The following is a 23,845-nucleotide window of genomic DNA, read 5'->3' as shown; positions in this document are numbered from 1 at the left end:
TCTTTGTTTATTATGATATTTTTTTCAAAATGTTTATGAGAAGTTATTCTGTAAATCAAACCAAAAAGAAGTAGCATGAAAACAATCTACAATCACATGTTCAATAGTTTTCCCTTCACAATTGCAAAAAGTGCATCTATTGTTAAACCGGTGTGTCTTTTAATTTAAGAGGAAATGCAGAAATTCACACCTATTGTGAGCATATTGCTCTGAAATAAAACTGGACAGAAAAAAATAACTTACAATATGATTGTCTTGTCTTTATACAGAATGAGGGAGAAGGGAAATACAGATATAACAAATCATTTCATTTCATTTTTCATTCATTTCCATACTATTTTTACAGACTAGGCCTACCAGGCAGGTAGAGTTAGAGAGTTTTTTCTTTCAGGGGTTGCTAGTGTTGGTGTGTCTCTGTTGGTGTCAAGTGTGGATGCCAGCAAATGCCACTTCTGGTACATTTCATTTTAACCCCCTCTCTCTCTTTATTTATGTTATTTTACCTTTATTCTACTAAGAACTCCCATTGAGATAAAAAAACAAGAAAGACCTGGCCGGCCATATAAAATTACAACACATTAAAATACAACATATTCAACATTATATACAAAAATTCACAATAAAACTGCCGAACAGCTGTTTAACACGCTGGCAGCCACATATCACCACATTCAATACAATGCCCTTAAATTCATCAATGGATATGATCTAATTTTAGATCTTTTTGTAGATGTCATAGGTGCATAGTGGGAGAATATCTCTCTATGTGTATGCAAGGTGCTATATGAGTACAGTTCACTTACAATTGGATTTGGTTTTTATATAAATGGGCTTAATTGTATAAAAAACTACAAAATGAATAAAAGAGTCATGTAGGTAAAAATACATAAATGGATTTGGATTTTTGTGCATCTGCCAAATGAATGTAACACAAAGTTTAAAACAAAATAGGTCATTTTAGTATCTCCATGAACATAAGTGGTATAATTTAATGTTTACTTATTAGTATTCATCATAGTAGTAGTGGTAGTAATATATTACATTGCAAGTCTTCCACTTTAATTCTGTAGTTCTGTATCTGAAAGACAGACTATAACTGAGGACTAAAGACACACAGCAACGCTCAAACTTCTCCTCTCCCTGAAATGAAGCACAACTTTCACAAACCCCACCCAGACTTTATTTACTGGCAAGGCGAGGCTCCTCCCGCTCAAAGTCTGCTCAGCTCAGACTTGTCGTTCCCTCCCCTTTCACAGATCTGCCCGTTTACAGATAGGTGCAAACACCATGTGATCAAATGTAAGAGCTGAAACGCTCATACACTGCAGATCAGTGGACAAACATTGAGGAAATGAGCACAGCATTTATCTGGTAACAGAGTGAAACTTACAGACATTCACTGTCGTCCAGAGGAGAAATGGCGCAGCAAGTGATTCTGGATCGAGACAAACTGAGCTGTTCAATCTGTCTGGATCTTCTAAAGGATCCGGTGACTATTCCATGTGGGCACAGCTACTGCATGAGCTGTATTAAAGACTACTGGGGTGAGGAGCATGAGACGAAGACACACAGCTGCCCTCAGTGCAGGCAGAGCTTCACACCGAGGCCTGTCCTGGTGAAAAGTACCATATTAGCAGAGTTGGTGGAGGAACTGAAGAAAGCAAGACCTCAAGCTGCTTCACCTGATCATTCCTCTGCTGGACCTGGAGACGTGACCTGTGATTTCTGCTCTGGGATGAAGGTGAAAGCCCTCAAGTCCTGTCTGGCGTGTATGGCCTCTTACTGTGAGCAGCACCTCCAGCCTCACTACAATGCAGCTCCATTAAAGAAACACAAGCTGGTTGAGGCCACTTTAAAGCTCCAGGAGAACATCTGCTCTCAGCATGACGAGGTGATGAAGATTTTCTGCCGCACTGATCAGAAGTGCATCTGCTATCTCTGCTCCATGGATGATCATAAAGGTCATGACACAGTCTCCGCTGCAGCAGAGAGGGCTGAGAAGCAGACGGAGCTCGGGGCGAGTCGGCAAGAAATCCAACAGAGAGTCCAGGACAGAGAGAAAGACGTGAAGGTGCTTCAGCAGAGGGTGGAGGTTATCAATCTTTCTGCTGATGAAGCTGTGAGAGACAGTGAGAAGATCTTCACTGAACTGATCCGTCTCATTAAGAAAAGAAGCTCCGAAGTGAAGCAGCAGATCAGATCCCAGCAGACAACTCAAGTGAGTCGAGCTAAAGAGCTTGAGGAGAAGCTGCAGCAGGAGATCACTGAGCTGCGGAGGAAAGACACTGAGCTGGAGACGCTCTCACACACAGAGGATCACCTCCATTTCCTAAACAACTACCCCTCGCTGTCACGTCTGAGCAAATCTAAAGACGTTCCCAGCATTGATATCTCTCCTCTGCGCTCCTTTGAGGATGTGACAGCGGCGGTGTCAGAGGCCAGAGATAAACTGCAGGCTGTTCTGAGTGAGGAGTGGGGAAAGATCTCTCTGGCAGTGACTGAAGTGGATGTTTTACAAGCAGAGCCCAGAACCAGAGCTGAGTTTATGAAATATTCTTCTCAAATCACACTGGATCCAAATACAGCAAACAACCGTTTGTCATTGAGTGACAGGGACAGAAAAGCAACATTAATGGAAGGAAAACAGTTATATTTGGATCACCAAGACAGATTTGGTGAAAGGAGCCAGGTCCTGAGTAGAGAGGGTCTGACTGGACGCTGTTACTGGGAGGTGCAATGGAGCGGGAGAATTTTTATAGCAGTTGCATACAAGGATATTAAAAGAACAAGCACCTTTAATGAATGTCTATTTGGATATAATGACAAATCTTGGTCATTACAATGTGACAGTAGTAGGTATAAATTCAGACACAACAATATTTCTACTTCTGTCTCAGGCCCTCAGTCCTCCAGAATAGGAGTTTACCTGGATCACAGGGCAGGTACTCTGTCTTACTACAGCATCTCTGAAACCATGACTCTCCTCCACAGAGTCCAGACCACGTTCACTCAGCCTCTCTATCCTGGATTTTGGCTTCTAAGTGGTGCTGGAGTCTCTGCTGAGTTGTGTGAACTCAAGTAGACAAGAGTTTAATGAGTGATTCATCTCTGTACAGTAAATGTTGAGGTGTGTCTGCACTGCAGAGATCAAACATAGTGGGTGGGACTTTTCTATTCTATGAAATGATTTTATTTGCTACATAGAGATTGTTTGTTGAAATTTGATTCTTATGTTATATTTACTAAACATTTCCTTATATACTGTGGATGGAAAATATTGCATATGCAAAATGAATGTAATATAGATTTTAAAAGAGTAATGTTTAGTTTTTAGTACTCTACATACTGCTGTCTGTAATGATATTGCAAAATCACATCACCTTTTTTTGTAAATGTAATTTTTTCAGAAAAATTGTTAATCATCTTTTTGACAGTGAATTCAAGTGTCTTTACATGGTTACATTTTTTTTATTAAAAGTTAATGTTCAAAATCCGACAAATAAATACCATAAATAAATAAATTGTTGACTTGTAAAACTCTATATTCTTCCTTTCACAAAAATCTGTTGTTTTCCAACTTAATTTCTGTCCAACTAATCCGTTTTTTTCAAGATATTTTGGTAACAGACAAACACACGGGGAGATTAATGAAGACAAATAAGCCCCAAAACTTTGGCTTTTTTTGCAACAGAAAACATATCAAGACAATATTTCAGCAGAATGTGTTAAATGAAAAATAAATACTTTCTTTTTTATATAGATAGGGATTAAACAATCTTGTTTGTTGAAGTTTGATGTTATATTTTGGCTACTAAACATTTTCACTATATTCTGTGTTTGGAAAATATTGCATATGCAAAATGTCTGACGAAAAATCAGTTTTTTTTCTACATAAAATTTAATTTGGTTATTATATAAATGGGCTTGATTATGTAAAAAAAAACTACAAAATTAATAAAAAGTCATGTATGTAAAAATGTGTAAATGTATTTTGGTTTGGATTTTTGAGCATCTGCCAAATGAATATAATGTAATTTATTTTTAAAATAATCTTAGTTGTACTAAATCTTCATATCTTCATAATTTGTATAATGTAATGTTTATAAAAGGAGGATATTTTTTTAAGCCATATCATTTTATGGATATAATATTTTGCTAAGATATGAATCAAATTCATTTTGTAAATTTCTTCTGCTGAAACACTGGGATTGTTAAAAGTGAATAATACCTCAATCTTTGTTAGAATGATATTTTTTTCCAAATGTTTTGAGAATGTTATGTTCTGGTGAAACAAAACGTGGACCCAAAAGCAGCACACACTAGTCAAGGTTTAAAGTTGTAACAATGAGAATTTATTAATAAATAATACATTTAAATGGTGGACAGGGCAAGGTTTCTCAGAGTCCAACGTGGCTGGGATTAAAGACTGAAAGTCTTCAAGGAAGCGAGGAGCATGGGAAATGGGGTTCCAGTGTTCCTCCCGATGGTGTTTCCAGTCCACTGTGATCCGAGGAGAAGCAATGATGTTGGAGAGTGAGCAGGTAGGTATCGCAGGAAGTGGAGGCAGCTGGCAGGTAAGTATACCGTAAGTTATGTCCATAACTATGGATCTATGAGACCGAAGGATGACCGTCACCACGGTCTTCACCTTGAATGAAGCCATTCTTCTTCCTATCTGCGAGACCATAATATCAACAAAGTCATGTGACTGACCTTAAGAGGCTGGCCGTAGGTTATAAAGCAACCGGAAAACCATGCCTCTTCCTCCTGCCTGGAACGCCTCAGCCCGTTCTGAGCGACAAGAGATGGTGACGGTCATCCTTCGGTCTCATAGATCCATAGTTATGGACATAACTTACGATCTATTTCGACCTCACTCTGACCGTCACCACGGTCTTCACCTTGGATGACTAATATCAACATTGTCGCGAGGAACGGAAGATTCCACCGCCTCACCAACATGCTCGGCGGCCGACATAAGAACTGTGGAGCCAATTGCCGTAGACGTCACATTGACTCTATAAAACCTTGCAAACGTGCATGGAGTACTCCATGATGCTGCTGCACAAATGTCCCCAACAGCAACTCCCTTTAGAGCTGCCCATGAAGTGGCCACACTGCGTGTGGAGTGGGCCACCAGACCTTCTGGGACTGGGAAATCTTGGTTAGAGTAAGCCTGAGAAATTGTCTCCACCAACCAGTGGGACAGACGCTGCTTAGACAGGGGGTGACCAAACTTCTTGCCCCCATAACAAACGAACAGCTGAGTGTGTGCCTGCCTCAGCGTCCGAGTACGATCAACATAGGCCTTCAGTGCCCTTACTGGACACAATGTATGAAGAGCCGCTCCCTCTTGGCAAGATGGATCAGGTTGGAATGTTTCCATTTCAATAGCCTGATTCACTGTCTGAGGGCTTACCACTTTAGGGAGGAAGAACGGGTTCGGCCACAGGGACACCCCTGCATATTCTGCTCTCCACCTCAAGCACTCGCTGCTCACAGACAGTGCGTGTAGCTCGCTCACCCTCTTGGCAGAGCAAATGGCCAAAAGGAATGCAGTCTTGTGTGACAGAAACTTAAAATCTGACTGTTCCAGTGGTTCGTATGGGGCTGTAGCCAAGGACCTCAACACCAAAGGTAGGTCCCATGATGGAGCCCGTAAACTCCTGCCTGGGCGCAGACGGTTAGCACCTTTCAGAAACTGGGACACTATGGGGTGCTTCCCTACCGAAAGACCCCCCAGTGTGTCATGGAAAGTAGAAATAGCCGCAGTGTAGCCCCTCAGGGTGCTAGCTGCCCTACCTGCATCCAGCAGCGACTGGAGGAAGTCAAGTACCAAAGCCACCGGGCAGGTGACGGGATCTGCCCCTTTATGGTGGCACCACGATGAGAACAACTTCCACCTTTGCTTGTAATTGTAGCGTGTGGAGGGTGCTCTAGCATTATCTATGGTCTCCTGAACAGCGTCACTCAGGTCATGAGAGACGGACTGAGAAGGGGCCAAGCCCACAGCTGCATAACAGCTGGCTTGGGATACCAAATTTTTCTTCCCGCCTGGGACAGAAGGTCCGCCCTGAGTGGCAAGGGCCAAGGTCGGCCGTGAACCAGGCGAAGGAGGGCCGGAAACCAATGTTTCCCCGGCCACCGTGGGGCTACCAACAGAACCTTGTAGTGCCCCCGGTTGATTCTGTCCAACACATGAGGAATCAATGGTAGTGGGGGAAAAGCGTACAGTAACCCCTTCGGCCACTCGTGAGACAGAGCATCCAGGCCCAGAGGACCGCCTGGAGGCCTCAGGGAAAACCACAGCTGGCAATGGGCTGTCTCCTTGGATGCGAACAGATCTACCTGAGCCATGCCAAATTGAGTCGACAAACTCGCCACCACCTCTGGGTGTAGTCTCCATTCCCCCGGGAGAGGCCCCGATCTGGAGAGGAGGTCTGCAGCCCGATTCAGCACCCCTGGTACATAGACAGCCTTTAGCGAGGCCAGACGTGGAAAAGCCCAAGGCAGAAGCCTCTGTGCAACCTTGAGGCAACGCAGAGACTTCGTGCCTCCTTGATGATTGACATGGTAAACTGCGGCAGAGCTGTCCGACTTCACCAGGACATGCCTGCCGCGTATGAATGGGAGAAAGGCCCTGAGAGCCAGATGCACAGCCCTCAGCTCGAGCACATTGATGTGTTCGGTGTCCCATGGAGGTTTCCAAACACCTCTTGCCATTCTGCCCTCCCAGACTGCTCCCCAGCCTGTCATGGAGGCATCTGTGGACACCAAAGTCCTCCTTGAAGGTAGATTGCCCAAGGGTACACCTTGTGTGAGCAACTTGTGGTCCCTCCATGGGCTCAGAGCTCTCTGACATGACTGAGTCACTCTGAGCTTCACATGCCTGTCCCTCCGTGGATGGAGGTTGAACGCATTCAGCCACCGCTGTAGGGGCCGAGCCCTGAGCAGGCCCAGCGGAATCCCCAACACTGCTGCTGATATCAACCCCAGCAGTCTCTGAAAGTGAACCAACTGTAGGCGTTTGCCCAGTCGGAAGATACGCAAGACCGTTAGGATTCTCGCAACCCTCTGAGGGGTAAGAGACGCCTTCATCATAAGTGAGTTCAGGCAAAGTCCCAAGAATACTGTTTCCTGCCTCGGTTCGAGGTTGCTTTTCTTTAAGTTCACCCTGAAACCAAGGGATTGGACATGAGCTAAGACCCTCTCGGTATGCTGCATGACCTGTTCGCGAGATGAAGCGCAGACCAGCCAGTCGTCCAGGTATGGCAGGATCTTTAAGCCTGCCCTCTGGAGTGGTGACAGAGCGGCTGCTACCACTCGGGTGAAAACTCTCGGAGAAAGGGAGAGACCAAACGGAAGGACCTTGAACTCGTAAGCTTGCCCTTGAAATGCGAACCGTAGAAACTGCCAATGTGCCCGACAAATGGGGACGTGGAAGTACGCGTCTTTTAGATCGATAGTGGTGAACCATTCCCCTTGCTCTATCGACTCTAGAATGTGCCATGTGTGCAGCATTCTGAACGGCAAAACCTTTATGTAAGTATTTAGGCGCCGGAGGTCCAGGATGGGACGTATCCCACCATCCTTTTTGGGAACAAGGAAATATGTTGAATAAAAGCCAGCTTGCTGTTCGCTGGGCCTTACCTTCGCAATTACTTTCTTCTGAAGGAGGATTGCAATCTCCTCGGACAGAACTTTTGCCTGGACTGGGTCCTTGACCAACGTTATCTGGACCCTGGAAAAAGGTGGGGGCCGCCGCCGAAATTGAATTCTGTAACCCCTTGCAACAGTAGCCACTACCCAGGGGTCTGAGACTTCCTTCTCCCAGCTGTCCAGGCGTAGCTGGGAGTGAACCTTGGCGGCTGCCCCACCCCTCCTATGCAGAGGCCCCCTGGGTCCCTGGACCCTTGGGGGGGCGTCTCCTTTGAGGGGCCCCTCTTGCTGTAGGCCGGGGCTGAAACGCTTGATGCTGCCGTCGCAGTCTTCCTGCAGCATCACCCGAACCTTGTGCACCTGAGCCCTGGCGCCTGCCACGCATCCAGGGCTCTGGATGACCCCAGGCAGCCTGGAATTGGTGCTGCTGGCCCGTTGGTCTCTGCCTCGTCGCTGCAGGCCGACTGAATGTGCGCTGCACGCTCTCTCTCGAGTACGCAGAGACTGTTCAGCTTTCTCCAAGACACTCTGGGAGTCAGAGTGAAAGACTCTACCTGGTACCACCGGCATGTTGGTAAGCTCCTTCCTGATGTTCTCGGGGAGGGTTGTCTGAGCTAGCCAGATCTGTCGGCCATCATGGCTGACGACATAGCGGAACCGATGTCACGAGTAAGCTGAGAGTGTGTGGACAGGGCCGCATCTATCAGGTTTCTGGTGTCCTGATCACCCGCACTAGCGCTCCTTCTGAGCGCTGCTAACAAGAGAGCGAGTGCATTTCCTGCACGCGCTGCGCCGGCGGCTGCATTATAGGACCTACAAACCAAGTGGTCTGTCTTCTTGCACTCCTTACGAGGACAGTGTGGTGACCTTAACATCTGACAATAATCCTCGGCTGCAGGAATAGTCACTGAGGGGCGAGACTGCGAGATGCCAGCCCAGACTCCCTCCGATGAGCTAGGGGCTTCAATTGGAATTGAAAGGCCCATAATCTTAGCCGCACTCAAAACCTTTGAAAACACATCACTGGGAACAGAATCGCCAGTACCATCGTCTACGGACGCAGACTCACCTGTGTGAGATAGGCTAAGGCAATGTGACTCTTCAGCAATCTCTGGGTGACCCTCGTCCAAGAGAGAACCCTGAGCATAAAGTGATATAGCATCAGGGTGATCTGTCTGATGTTCTTCATATGCCGGCAAGTCCCTAGGGGAGATCCCCTCCGAACAAGCCGCAGTCAGTGGAGCTGCTCTCTGAGCTTCCATTCTACTCACCCTGTCTGCCAGACCACGAATGGCGGCCAGGATTTGACACTGAGTATCCTCCTGCCCCCCTGCCCCATCTACAGGTGGGGCTGGACTCTGCAGTGGCGGAGAGTTAGTCTCTGTGGCACGTTTTTTTCCCTGCCCCTGGGACTGTCCCTGTTTTACGCTTGCGGGAGCGGTTTTCCGTGCGACGCTCTCGTTCCCTACTAGGGGGAGCAGCTGCCGCAGTGTGTTGGGAATGCCCCTCAAGCCTAGCCCTTCGGGCCCTTTCCTCCAGAGGCAGATCAATGGCTGCTGGACATGGGCAATCAACGTCATCCATTAAATGCGCCATGCCCAAACAAGACGGACACTCACGGTGACCGTCGCGAATGTCCATGGCTGCCCCACAGAACCGACAAGTCTGGGGAGCCATAATAGTACCAGGCAGCTGTCAGTGGTAAACTCAGCTGTACTAGAGGTATCTCAAATTAACCCCTCCTGCTGCGAACAGTAGTCAATGGGGATATATGCACTCACTGGCTCAAAGGTATAAACAAAAATACTGCTCATAAGAACTAAAAATCACCCCTTTCCTGTACGCGGACGTACAAGGGGGAACAATTAACCAAACCCACCTACTGCGCACAGAGGTTTAAGGGGAAATGAAAACGCCCTTTTAAACCCAAGGGGAATGCAAGGCAAAATCCTTGGCTAAATAAAATATGCCGAAGGTGAATTCGAACCCCGGCCTACCGCGGTAAGAGCGTCCGCTCTACCGGGTGAGCTATAACACTCAGTGGGCCAGTTATCGGCGCTCCACTATTTAAATAAAGAACACCACTCGTGTACGCACGTGTACGAAGAGTGAAACAGAAAACTTAACTTGCGAAACAGCTGAAAGCAGTAACTCTGCAACTGCTTCCGAGAGGAGAATAAGCAAAGCTACTCACCCAAACGCCAACTTACGCAAAAACGCCAAACAGGCTATGGGGTAATCAGCCGCAGGTGATATCATTTATCTTACCTGCAACAAACAGAGAGTTACATACAGAACTCCCGGGAAAAACCACAGAAATCCTCAGGGACACAAGGCACCTGCACACTAAAGTGACGGATTATTGGCTTCCCGACATACTTACCGGTCTCCGATGAGGCGAGAAAGGCAAAGAGGAAGAGGCATGGTTTTCCGGTTGCTTTATAACCTACGGCCAGCCTCTTAAGGTCAGTCACATGACTTTGTTGATATTATGGTCTCGCAGATAGGAAGAAGAATGGCTTCATTCAAGGTGAAGACCGTGGTGACGGTCAGAGTGAGGTCGAAATAGATCACACACTGTGGCGACGATAACGATCTGGCGATGAACCGCAGGAAGACCAGGGTTGATATACTGCAGAGTGTGTCTTGATTGATGATTAGTGTCAGCTGCTCCAGCAACCACCGCCCAGGAGAGGGAGGAGGAGATGGCCACACTTCCTTCCAGACAGACAGACCAGACTGACAGGGTAAAACACACAGGAGACAAAAGGACAGGGAAACAGAGGAAACACAGGGAAACTACTCAACTGCCCAGGTGATAACATGACAGAGAAGTTATTCTGTAAATCAAACCAAAAAGAAGTAGCATGAAAACAATCTACAATCACATGTTCAACAGTTTCCCCTTCACAATTGCAAAAAGTGCATCTATTGTTAAACCGGTGTGTCTTTTAATTTAAGAGGAAATGCAGAAATTCACGCCTATGTGCTGCATATTGCTCTGTAATAAAACTGGACAGAAAAAAATAACTTAAAATATGATTGTCTTGTCTTTATACAGAATGAGGGAGAAGGGAAATCCAGATATAACAAAACATTTAATTTAATTTTTCATTTCTTGTCCATACTATTTTTACAGGCTAGGCCTACCAGGCAGGTAGAGTTAGAGAGTTTTTTCTTTCAGGGGTTGCTAGTGTTGGTGTGTCTCTGTTGGTGTCAAGTGTGGATGCCAGCAAATGCCACTTCTGGTACATTTCATTTTAACCCCCTCTCTCTCTTTATTTATGTTATTTTACCTTTATTCTACTAAGAACTCCCATTGAGATAAAAAAAATGAGAGACCTGGCCGGCCATATACAATTACAACACATTAAAATACAACATATTCAACATTATATACAAAAATTCACAATAAAACTGAAGAACAGCTGTTTAACACGCTGGCAGCCACATATCACCACATTCAATACAATGCCCTTAAATTCATCAATGGATATGATCTCATTTTAGATCTTTTTGTAGATGTCCAAGGTGCATAGTGGGAGAATATCTCTCTATGTGTATGCAAGGTGCTATATGAGTACAGTTCACTTACAATTGGATTTGGTTTTTATATAAATGGGCTTAATTGTATAAAAAACTACAAAATGAATAAAAGAGTCATGTAGGTAAAAATACATAAATGGATTTGGATTTTTGTGCATCTGTCAAATGAATATAAAACAAAGTTTAAGAAAATAGGTCATTTTAGTATCTCCATGAACATAAGTGGTATAATTTAATGTTAACTTATTAGTACTCATAATAGTGGTAGTGGTAGTAATATATTACATTGCAAGTCTTCCATTTAATTCTGTAGTTCTGACTCTGAAAGACAGACTATAACTGAGGACTAAAGACACACAGCAACGCTCAAACCGCTCCTATTCCTGGAATGAAGCACACCTTTTACAAACCCCACCCAGACTTTATTTACCGGTTAGACAAGACTCCTCCCGCTCAAAGTCTATTCATCTCAGACTTGTCGTTCCCTCCCCTTTCACAGATCTGCCCATTTACAGATGGGTGCAAACACCATGTGATCAAATGTAAGAGCTGGAACGCTCATACACTGCAGATCAGTGGACGAACATTGAGGAAATGAGCACAGCATTTATCTGGAAACAGAGAGTGAAACTTACAGACACTCACTGTCGTCTAGAGGAGAAATGGCGCAGCAAGTGATTCTGGATCGAGACAAACTGAGCTGTTCAATCTGTCTGGATCTTCTAAAGGATCCGGTGGCTATTCCCTGTGGGCACAGCTACTGCATGAGCTGTATTAAAGACTACTGGGGTGAGGAGCATGAGACGGAGACACACAGCTGCCCTCAGTGCAGGCAGAGCTTCACACCGAGGCCTGTCCTGGTGAAAAATACCATGTTAGCAGAGGTTGTGGAGGAACTGAAGAAAGCAGGACCTCAAGCTGCTTCACCTGATCATTCCTCTGCTGGACCTGGAGACGTGACCTGTGATTACTGCTCTGGGATGAAGGTGAAAGCCCTCAAGTCCTGTCTGGTGTGTATGGCCTCTTACTGTGAGCAGCACCTCCAGCCTCACTACAATGTAGCTCCATTAAAGAAACACAAGCTGGTTGAGGCCACTTTAAAGCTCCAGGAGAACATCTGCTCTCAGCATGACGAGGTGATGAAGATTTTCTGCCGCACCGATCAGAAGTGCATCTGCTATCTCTGCTCCATGGATGATCATAAAGGTCATGACACAGTCTCCGCTGCAGCAGAGAGGGCTGAGAAGCAGACGGAGCTCGGGGCGAGTCGGCAAGAAATCCAACAGAGAGTCCAGGACAGAGAGAAAGACGTGAAGGTGCTTCAGCAGAGGGTGGAGGCTGTCAATCTTTCTGCTGATGAAGCTGTGAGAGACAGTGAGAAGATCTTCACTGAGCTGATCCGTCTCATTAAGAAAAGAAGCTCCGAAGTGAAGCAGCAGATCAGATCCCAGCAGACAACTCAAGTGAGTCGAGCTAAAGAGCTTGAGGAGAAGCTGCAGCAGGAGATCACTGAGCTGCGGAGGAAAGACACTGAGCTGGAGACGCTCTCACACACAGAGGATCACCTCCATTTCCTAAACAACTACCCCTCGCTGTCACGTCTGAGCGAATCTAAAGACGTTCCCAGCATTGATATCTGTCCTCTGTACTCCTTTGAGGATGTGACAGCGGCGGTGTCAGAGGTCAGAGATAAACTGCAGGCTGTTCTGAGTGAGGAGTGGGGAAAGATCTCTCTGGCAGTGACTGAAGTGGATGTTTTACAAGCAGAGCCCAGAACCAGAGCTGAGTTTATGAAAAATTCTTGTCAAATCACACTGGATCCAAATACAGCACACAACAATTTGTCATTGAGTGACAGGGACAGAAAAGCAACATTAATGGAAGGAAACCAGTTATATTTGGATCACCAAGACAGATTTGATGAAAGGTGGCAGGTCCTGAGTAGAGAGGGTCTGACTGGACGCTGTTACTGGGAGGTGAAATGGAGCGGGAGAGTTTATATAGCAGTTGCATACAAGGATATTAGCAGAAAGGGCACCAAAGAAAAATGTGGATTTGGAAATAATGACAAATCTTGGTTATTAGAATATTACAGTAGTAGTTATACATTCAGACACAACGATATTTCTACTTCCGTCTCAGGCCCTCAGTCCTCCAGAATAGGAGTTTACCTGGATCACAGGGCAGGTACTCTGTCTTACTACAGCGTCTCTGGAACCATGACTCTCCTCCACAGAGTCCAGACCACGTTCACTCAGCCTCTCTATGCTGGATTTTGGCTTCCAAGTTATAGTGGTGGAGACACTGCTGAGTTGTGTGAACTCAAGTAGACAAGAGTTTAATGAGTGATTCATCTCTGTACAGTAAATGTTGAGATGTGTCTGCACTGCAGAGATCAAACATAGTGGGTGGGACTTTTTTATTCTATTTTAATTCAATGAAATGATGAAAACTTTTTTTTATTTGCTACATAGAGATTATTTGTTGAAATTTGATTCTGATGTTATTTTTACTAAACATTTTCCTTATACTGTATACTGTGCAAAATGAATGTAATATAGATTTTTAAAAAAGAGTCATGTTTACTTTTTAGTACTCTACATACTGCTGTCTGTGCTGATATTGTAAAATCACATCACCTTTTTTTGTAAATGTACCCAAAAAGTACAGGAAAAACTGGTCTAATGTTGAACGTATCCTTCTGAAAAATAGCTAATCATCTTTTTAAGAGTGAATTCAAGTGTCTTTACATGGTTAAAAAAATATATAAAAAGTTAATGTTCAAAATTCTAAAAATAAATAGCCTAAATAAATAAATTGTTGACTTTGCATATGCAAAATGTCTGACTAAAAATCTGTTTTTGTTCTACTTAAAATTGATTTTGGTTATTATATGAATGGGCTTAATTATGTAAAAACTACAAAATTAATAAAACAGTCATGTATGTAATAATGTATAAATGTATTTGGGTTTGGATTTTTGAGCATCTGTCAAATGAATGTAATATGATTTATTTTTAAAATAATTTGAGTTGTACTAAATCTTCACATCTTCATAATTTGTATAATGTAATGTTTACTTTCTGCATACTGTGTTGCTGTTAAAATAGCAACTTTTATTTTAATGTACCCAGAAAAGTATGAGTACCAGAAAACTGGGATCATTTTAAATGTAACCTTTTGAAAAAAAGTTTAGTAATTTTTTTCTTTTAAGAAAGAATTCAAATGTACTTTCATGATAACAATTATTTGGATACATTAATGAAAATCAATGTTGTAAATCATACAAATAAATAAATAAATTGTTGACTTATCTATATTCTTCATTTCACTGTCCGAGTATAAAAAAAAACATTGTCCTTTTCCTACTTAATTTCTTTCTAATCAATCAGTTTTCAAGATATTTTGGTAACAGACAAACACACAGGGAGATTAATGAAGGCAATAAAATAACGTCCACTTTCTGGTGGATTTCACCAGAAACAACATAATTTTGGAATGATTTTAAATTTGTAAAATGTTGGGGTCTTTTTTTTGCAAATGAAAATCATGTTCAAGACAATATTTCAGCAGAATGTTTTACTTTCAGATTTATTACACAACTTTTGAACATTCCACAACAATCATGCAGGAATAAAATGGGACTTATAGAAAGCTTTACAGGCTTCACCAATCACACTTTAGGAATAACTGGGCTGCACGTCGTCTCAAAAACACTCAAAATGTGAGGTAATATCTTTTTTAAATCATCATCTACCGACAACAGACCATGTGTTGATTTAATGCTGATGATGGTGAGAGAAGAAAATCACTCAAAAAACAATAATGAAAAAAAAGGAAATATAACAGAAACTATCAATTGAAGATTATCTCTTATTTCTAATAACAACTCTACTTTTCTTTGACAAAAGCTGACGGTTACCTCCCAGTTGAAAATCGCTGAGTGAGTCTAAAGGAAGATGCACTGAAAAGGTTTAACCCTCTAAATCACAACTCATATCTCAAATGTGTTGAGTGATTCAAATGAAGTGAAATTAAAAGGTAATAGTCTGAATATCAGGCTAGAAGAGGTCAACCAGTCATGTACATTCAGTTACCAGTTAATAAAAGGTGCATCTAGCTAAAACTAATGCAGTCTAACACAAAAGCCCTGTAATAAATCCTATCTTCATGAAGGTTATTGTGTTCAGTTTGTGTTGTTTAAGATGTGTTGTTATGATCTAAGTAATGTTGAATTAGCTCTAGCTAGGTCCTGTCCAATAAACACTCCTAAACTAACTTATTGTTCATCCTTACAAGTATGTTTTAATTCAGTGTTGATGTTATTTACCATGAGTGCATCAATCAACTAAAACCCTGTATCACAACATTATAACAACGAGCTAGCTTTGTGACATAAAATGCAGTTAGCAGATGTTACACCTCGGGATTCTGCTTCCGGGCCATTAAGTAAGACAGCTTCCGGTGTGTCTGTTTTTTTTCATACTTTATTTTTTTTGGAAAGTTCAATATAATAGTTACATAAACATGTTCATGTTTCATTACAGAAAATTCAGCAAATATATTTTACGGTATAAAAAAATAATATAAAAATAAAATACATTATACAACAAATACAATGTAAAGAAAGGAAAAGATAAATAAAAACAACAACAATAAATTGGAATAAATGTCTAAACAATCTAATAGTTTTTACCAATTTAATATTTTTATTTTTTGAAAGTTCAATACAATAGTTACATAAACCTGTTCATGTTTCATTACAAAGAATATATTTTACAGTATAGAAAAATAATATAAAAATAAAATACATTATACAACAAATAAAATGTAAGGAAAATAAAATTAAAATAAAAACAACAACAACAAATTGGAATAAATTTGAAATGTCTAAACAATCTAATAGATTTTGCCAATTTAGAATTTTTAATCATAGTCAAATATGTTTTAAAATCAGAATCTTTAAAAGTATAAAAGAGGGATATTCTTTTAAGCCATATCATTTTATGGATATAATGTTTTGCTAAGATATTAATCTAATTCATTGTAAATGTCATCTTCCGAAAAAGATTGTTAAAAGTGAGTAATATCTCAATCTTTGTTAGAATGATATTTTTTTCAAAATGTTTATGAGAAATTATTCTGTAAATCAAACAAAAAAGAAGTAGCATGAAAACAATCTGCAATCACATGTTCAACAGTTTTCCCTTCACAGTTGCAAAAAGTGCATCTATTGTTAAACCGGTGTGTCTTTTAATTTACGAGGAAATGCAGAAATTCACGCCTATGTGCTGCATATTGCTCTGTAATAAAACTGGACAGAAAAAATAACTTAAAATATGATTGTCTTGCATGTCTTTATACAGAATGGAGAAGGGAAATCCAGATATAACAAATCATTTCATTTCATTTTTCATTTCTTTTCCATACTATTTGTACAGGCTAGTCCTACCAGGCAGGTAGAGTTAGAGTTTTTTCTTTCAGGGGTTGCTAGTGTTGGTGCATTTTGAATCTTTTTGTAGATGTCCAAGGTGCATAGTGGGATAATATCTCTCTATGTGTATGCAAGGTGCTATATGAGTACAGTTCACTTAGAATTGGATTTGTTTTTTATATAAATGGGCTTAATTATGTAAAAACTACAAAATTAATATAACAGTCATGTATGTAAAAATGCATGAATGTATTTGGATTTCTGTGCATCTGCCAAATGAATGTAACACGAAGTTTAAAAAAATAGGTCATTTTAGTATCTCCATGAACATAATTTGTATAATTTAATGTTTACTTATTAGTACTCATCATAGTAGTAGTGGTAGTAATATATTACATTGCAAGTTTTCCAATTTAATTCTGTAGTTCTGTATCTGAAAGACAGACTATAACTGAGGACTAAAGACACACAGCAACTCTCAAACTTCTCCTCTCCCTTAAATGAAGCACAACTTTTACAAACCCCACCTAGACTTTATTTACCGGTTAGACAAGGCTCCTACCGCTCAAAGTCTATTCATCTCAGACTTGTCGCTACGCTATATGAGTAACCTAACGTTACTCATACAGGTTACTGTATGAGTAACGCTACTGTATGAGTAACGTTACTGTATGAGTAACGCTACTGTATGAGTAACGTTACTGTATGAGTAACACTACTGTATGAGTAACGTTACTGTATGAGTAACGTTACTGTATGAGTAACGCTACTGTATGAGTAACGTTACTGTATGAGTAACGTTACTGTATGAGTAACGCTACTCATATAGGTTACTGTATCGAGTACTACTGACTGTGATGTGTCGTTATATAGCGGCAATTCTATGGGAATTACCGTCCGTTCTTTCTCTTAGTAAACGTATGGGTCTATAAAGCCCTTTGAGATGACAGACTGTGATTCAAGGATCCAGCTACAGTAGCTACATAAACATAAACATGGACTTGAATTAGCCGCAGCAAGCCTCGGGCTACGGTTAGCAGAAGGCTAACGTACATTCAACCTGGCTACTCATCGCCTGCTTTCACGGTAAAGCTACCTACAAACAAATCAGTACAAAACATTTAGATATTACAGGAAAACGAAGTTAGTAGCTTACCTGCCCAGGAGAAGAACTGCTAGCTCAGAGTCCAACGTGAGGCCGATGCTGTCCCGGAGATCTCTCCACCGCTGAAACGCTTCGCCGATATTGACACGCGTTTTATTCCGCTTATTGTCGGACTCTCTTTTGGACTGTCTTTTTGAAAGTCTGTCTTTCTTTTTTTGGGTTGTTTTGAGGTGTAGGCAGTTGCTGCCAATGCTGGAATAGCAAGCTTTTCAGTAGGTTGTTCCGCCATTGACCGAGGCTTTCACTATCTGCAGAGACCAGACGTGAACGCGCATCTCCTTTTGTGGAACAGCCAATAGGAACGCTCTCTCTGAAATGCCCTGTGATTGGTCAAAGTCTGCCGTCACGGGCAAGATTTTCTAAAGCCTGTAAACAGAGCCATGAGGAGGAGCAGAGGTGTAGCCTTCTCTCAGATCACTTGAATTACATTATGCTGAAAGGTTATTATGGAATTTTTGCCAAATTATGCCAAAATATTGTTGCCTACTGCCACTTCAAGACAATATTTCAGCAGAATGTGTTAAACGAAAAATAAATACTTTCTTTTTTATATATATAGGGATTAAACAATCTTGTTTGTTGAAGTTTGATGTTATATTAGGGCTACTAAACATTTTCACTATATATTGTGCATGGAAAATATTGCAAATGCAAAATGCCTGACGAAAAATCAGTTTTTTTTCTACTAAAAATTGAATTTGGTTATTATATGAATGGGCTTGATTATGTAAAAAAAAACTACAAAATTAATAAAACAGTCATGTATGTAAAAATGTATAAATGTATTTGGGTTTGGATTTTTGAGCATCTGCCAAATGAATGTAATATAATTTATTTTTAAAGTCATTTTAGTTGTACTAAATCTTCATATCTTCATAGTTTGTATAATGTAATGTTTATAAAAGGAGGATATTCTTTTAAGCCATTTCATTTTATGGATATAATGTTTTGCTAAGATATTAATCTAATTAATTGTAAATTTCATCTTCCGAAAAAGATTGTTAATAGTGAGTAATATCTCAATCTTTGTTAGTATGATATTTTTTCAAAATGTTTTGAGAAGTTATTCTGTAAATCAAACCAAAAAGAAGTAGCATGAAAACAATCTACAATCACATGTTCAACAGTTTTCCCTACACAATTGCAAAAAGTGCATCTATTGTTAAACCTGTGTGTCTTTTAATTTACAAGGAAATGCAGAAATTCACGCCTATGTGCTGCATATTGCTCTGTAAAAAAACTGGATAGAAAAAAAAAATTTAAAATATGATTGTCTTGCATATCTTTATACAGAATGAGGGAGAAGGGAAATCCAGATATAACAAAACATTTCATTTCATTTTTCATTTCTTTCCATACTATTTTTACAGGCTAGGCCTACCAGGCAGGTAGAGTTAGAGAGTTTTTTCTTTCAGGGGTTGCTAGTGTTGGTGTGTCTCTGTTGGTGTCAAGTGTGGATGCCAGCAAATGCCACTTCTGGTACATTTCATTTTAACCCCCTCTCTCTCTTTATTTATGTTATTTTACCTTTATTCTACTAAGAACTCCCACTGAGATTAAAAAACAAGAGAGACCTGGCCGGCCATATAAAATTACAACACATTAAAATAGAACATATTCAACATTATATACAAAAATTCACAAGAAAACTGACAAACAGCTGTTTAACACGCTGGTAACCACATATCACCACATTCAATATAATGCCCTTAAATTCATCAATGGATATGATCTCATTTTAGATCTTTTTGTAGATGTCCAAGGTGCATAGTGGGAGAATATCTCTCTATGTGTATGCAAGGTGCTGTATGAGTACAGTTCACTTAAAATTGGATTTGGTTTTTATATAAATGGGCTTAATTGTATAAAAAACTACAAAATGAATAAAAGGGTCATGTATATAAAAATACATAAATGTATTTCGATATTTGTGCATCTGCCAAATGAATGTAACACAAAGTTTAAAAAAATAGGTCATTTTAGTATCTCCATGAACATAAGTGGTATAATTTAATGTTTACCTATAGTGTACTCATCATAGTAGTAGTGGTAGTAATATATTACATTGGAAGTCTTCCAGTTTAAATCTGTAGTTCTGAATCTGAAAGACAGACTATAACTGAGGACTAAAGACACACAGCAACGCTCAAACCGCTCCTCTTCCTGGAATGAAGCACAACTTTTACAAACCCCACCTATACTTTATTTACCGGTTAGACAAGGCTTCTCAAAGTCTATTCATCTCAGACTTGTCGTTCCCTCCCCTTTCACAGATCTGCCCATTTACAGATGGGTGAAAACACCATGTGATCAAATGTAAGAGCTGGAACGCTCATACACTGCAGATCAGTGGACAAACATTGAGGAAATGAGCACAGCATTTATCTGGTAACAGAGAGTGAAACTTACAGACATTCACTGTCGTCTAGGGGAGAAATGGCGCAGCAAGTGATTCTGGATCGAGACAAACTGAGCTGTTCAATCTGTCTGGATCTTCTAAGGGATCCGGTGACTATTCCCTGTGGGCACAGCTACTGCATGAGCTGTATTAAAGACTACTGGGGTGAGGAGCATGAGAAGAAGACACACAGCTGCCCTCAGTGCAGGCAGAGCTTCACACCGAGGCCTGTCCTGGTGAAAAATACCATGATGGCAGAGTTAGTGGAGGAACTGAAGAAAGCAGGACTTCAAGTTGCTTCACCTGATCATTCCTCTGCTGGACCTGGAGACGTGTCCTGTGATTACTGCTCTGGGATGAAGGTGAAAGCCCTCAAGTCCTGTCTGGTGTGTATGGCCTCTTACTGTGAGCAGCACCTCCAGCCTCACTACAATATAGCTCCATTAAAGAAACACAAGCTGGTTGAGGCCACTTTAAAGCTCCAGGAGAACATCTGCTCTCAGCATGACGAGGTGATGAAGATTTTCTGCCGCACTGATCAGAAGTGCATCTGCTATCTCTGCTCCATGGATGACCATAAAGGTCATGACAAAGTCTCCGCTGCAGCAGAGAGGGCTGAGAAGCAGAAGGAGCTCGGGGCGAGTCGGCAAGAAGTCCAACAGAGAGTCCAGGACAGAGAGAAAGACGTGAAGGTGCTTCAGCAGAGGGTGAAGGCTATCAATCTTTCTGCTAATAAAGCTGTGAGAAACAGTGAGAAGATCTTCACTGAGCTGATCCGTCTCATTGAGAAAAGAAGCTCCGAAGTGAAGCAGCAGATCAGGTCCCAGCAGACAACTCAAGTGAGTCGAGCTAAAGAGCTTGAGGAGAAGCTGCAGCAGGAGATCACTGAGCTGCGGAGGAAAGACACTGAGCTGGAGACGCTCTCACACACAGAAGATCACCTCCATTTCCTAAACAACTACCCCTCGCTGTCACGTCTGAGCGAATCTAAAGACGTTCCCAGCATTGATATCTGTCCTCTGCTCTCCTTTGAGGATGTGACAGCGGCGGTGTCAGAGGCCAGAGATAAACTGCAGGCTGTTCTGAGTGAGGAGTGGGGAAAGATCTCTCTGGCAGTGACTGGAGTGGATGTTTTACCGCCTCAAGCAGAGCCCAGAACCAGAGCTGAGTTTATGAAATATTCTTGTCAAATCACACTGGATCCAAATACAGCACACAACCGTTTGTCATTGAGTGACAGGGACAGAAAAGCAACATTAATGAAAGCAAAACAGTTATATTTGGATCACCAAGACAGATTTGGTAAATGGGACCAGGTCCTGAGTAGAGAGGGTCTGACTGGACGCTGTTACTGGGAGGTGAAACGGAGCGGGATCATTTTTATAGCAATTGCATACAAGGATATTAGCAGAAAGGACACCATTAATGAAAGTAGATTTGGATGTAATGACAAATCTTGGTCATTAGACTGTAACAGTAGTAGTTATAGATTCAGACACAACAATATTTCTACTTCTGTCTCAGGCCCTCAGTCCTCCAGAATAGGAGTTTACCTGGATCACAGGGCAGGTACTCTGTCTTACTACAGCGTCTCTGAAACCATGACTCTCCTCCACAGAGTCCAGACCACGTTCACTCAGCCTCTCTATCCTGGATTTTGGCTTCCAAGTGGTGTTGGAGCTACTGCTGAGTTGTGTGAGCTCAAGTAGACAGGAGTTTAATGAGTGATTCATCTCTGTACAGTAAATGTTGATGTGTCTGCACTGCAGAGATCAAACATAGTGGGTGGGACTTTTTTCTTCTATTTTAATTCAATGAAATGATGAAAAGTTTTTTTTATTTGCTACATAGATTATTTGTTGAAATTTGATTCTTATGTTATATTTAATAAACATTTTCCTTATATACTGTGCATGGAAAATATTGCATATGCAAAATGAATGTAATACAAAGTTAAAAAAAAAAGACTGTCTGTACTGATATTGTAAAATCACATCACCTTTTTTTGTAAATGTAATTTTTTCTGAAAAATTGCTAATCATCTTTTTGAGAGTGAATTCAAGTGTCTTTACATGGTTAATTTTTTTTTATTAAAAGTTAATGTTCAAAATCCGACAAATAAATAGCCTAAGTAAATAAATTGTTGACTTGTCACACTCTGTATTATTCCTTTCACAAAAATCTGTTTTCCAACTAAATGTCTGTCAACTAATCAGTTTTTTTGAAGATATTTTGGTAACAGACAAACACACGGGGAGATTAATGAAGACAAATAAGCCCCAAAATGTTGGCTTTTTTTTGCAACAGTTAACATGTCAAGACAATATTTCAGCAGAATGTGTTAAATGAAAAATAAATACTTTCTTTTTTATATAAAAAGGAATAAACAATCTTGTTTGTTGAAGTTTGATGTTGATTATGTTGATGATTATATTTGGGCTATTTTCACTTTATACTGTGCATGAAAAATATTGCAAATGCAAAATGTCTGACAAAAAATCTTTTTTCTGCTTAAAATTGAATTTGGTTATTATATAAATGGGCTTGATTATGTAAAAAAATAAACTACAAAATTAATAAAAAGTCATGTATGTAAAAATGTGTAAATGTATTTGGGTTTGTATTTTTGAGCATCTGCCAAATTAATGTAATGTAATTACTTTTTTAAATAATCTTAGTTGCACTAAATCGTCATATCTTCATATTTTGTATAATGTAATGTTTATAAAAGGAGGATATTCTTTTAAGCCATATCATTTTATGGATATAATATTTTGCTAAGATATTAATCAAATTAATTTTGTAAATTTCTTCTGCCGAAACACTGGGATTGTTAAAAGTGAATAATACCTCAATCTTTGTTAGAATGATATTTTTTTCCAAATGTTTTGAGAATGTTATGTTCTGGTGAAACAAAACGTGGACCCAAAAGCAGCACACACTAGTCGAGGTTTAAAGTTGTAACAATGAGAATTTATTAATAAATAATACATTTAAATGGTGGACAGGGCAAGGTTTCTCAGAGTCCAACGTGGCTGGGGTTAAAGACTGAAAGTCTTCAAGGAAGCGAGGAGCATGGGGAATGGGGTTCCAGTGTTCCTCCCGATGGTGTTTCCAGTCCACTGTGATCCGAGGAGAAGCAATGATGTTGGAGAGTGAGCAGGTAGGTATCGCAGGAAGTGGAGGCAGCTGGCAGGTAAGTATACCACACACTGTGGCGACGATAACGATCTGGCGATGAATCGCAGGAAGACCAGGGTTGATATACTGCAGAGTGTGTCTTGATTGATGATTAGTGTCAGCTGCTCCAGCAACCACCGCCCAGGAGAGGGAGGAGGAGATGGCCACACCTCCTTCCAGACAGACAGACCAGACTGACAGGGTAAAACACACAGGAGACAAAAGGACAGGGAAACAGAGGAAACACAGGGAAACTACTCAACTGCCCAGGTGATAACATGACAGAGAAGTTATTCTGTAAATCAAACCAAAAAGAAGTAGCATAAAAACAATCTACAATCACATGTTCAATAGTTTCCCCTTCACAGTTGCAAAAAGTGCATCTATTGTTAAACCGGTGTGTCTTTTAATTTAAGAGGAAATGCAGAAATTCACGCCTATGTGCTGCATATTGCTCTGTAAT

At 41.0% G+C, this 23,845-nt stretch overlaps 4 protein-coding genes across 4 annotated transcripts in view; all 4 read left to right on the top strand.

Moving 5' to 3' along the window:
* Positions 1 to 3,533, top strand: part of LOC141752977 (tripartite motif-containing protein 16-like) — a 40,570-nt gene extending 37,037 nt beyond the window's left edge. The window contains exon 3 of the mRNA XM_074611270.1: positions 3,158 to 3,533. The gene's annotated coding sequence lies outside the window, so the exon portion shown is untranslated. The remainder of the gene's footprint in view (positions 1 to 3,157) is intronic.
* LOC141752978 (tripartite motif-containing protein 16-like) lies at positions 1,397 to 3,533 on the top strand. The gene has a single exon (XM_074611272.1). The coding sequence runs from the start codon at positions 1,418 to 1,420 to the stop codon at positions 3,080 to 3,082; it is 1,665 nt and encodes a 554-aa protein (XP_074467373.1). The 5' UTR covers positions 1,397 to 1,417; the 3' UTR covers positions 3,083 to 3,533.
* Positions 3,534 to 11,867: 8,334 nt separating this feature from the next.
* Positions 11,868 to 13,600, top strand: LOC141752975 (tripartite motif-containing protein 16-like). The gene has a single exon (XM_074611268.1). The coding sequence runs from the start codon at positions 11,868 to 11,870 to the stop codon at positions 13,533 to 13,535; it is 1,668 nt and encodes a 555-aa protein (XP_074467369.1). The 3' UTR covers positions 13,536 to 13,600.
* A 6,640-nt stretch (positions 13,601 to 20,240) lies between these two features.
* On the top strand, positions 20,241 to 21,911 carry LOC141752973 (tripartite motif-containing protein 16-like). Its single transcript, XM_074611267.1, has one exon. It carries the CDS (start codon positions 20,241 to 20,243, stop codon positions 21,909 to 21,911), a length of 1,671 nt encoding a protein of 556 aa, XP_074467368.1.
* Positions 21,912 to 23,845: the final 1,934 nt, after the last annotated feature.

This window comes from Sebastes fasciatus, chromosome 16 (assembly GCF_043250625.1).
Source record: "Sebastes fasciatus isolate fSebFas1 chromosome 16, fSebFas1.pri, whole genome shotgun sequence".
NCBI classification, from domain to species: domain Eukaryota; kingdom Metazoa; phylum Chordata; class Actinopteri; order Perciformes; family Sebastidae; genus Sebastes; species Sebastes fasciatus.
This window is presented reverse-complemented; position numbering and strand designations above follow the sequence as displayed.

Excerpts from the sequence above, each read along its gene's own strand:
- LOC141752978 (XM_074611272.1), top strand. The coding sequence starts at position 1,418 with ATGGCGCAGCAAGTGATTCTGGATCGAGACAAACTGAGCTGTTCAATC.
- LOC141752975 (XM_074611268.1), top strand. The coding sequence starts at position 11,868 with ATGGCGCAGCAAGTGATTCTGGATCGAGACAAACTGAGCTGTTCAATC.
- LOC141752973 (XM_074611267.1), top strand. The coding sequence starts at position 20,241 with ATGGCGCAGCAAGTGATTCTGGATCGAGACAAACTGAGCTGTTCAATC.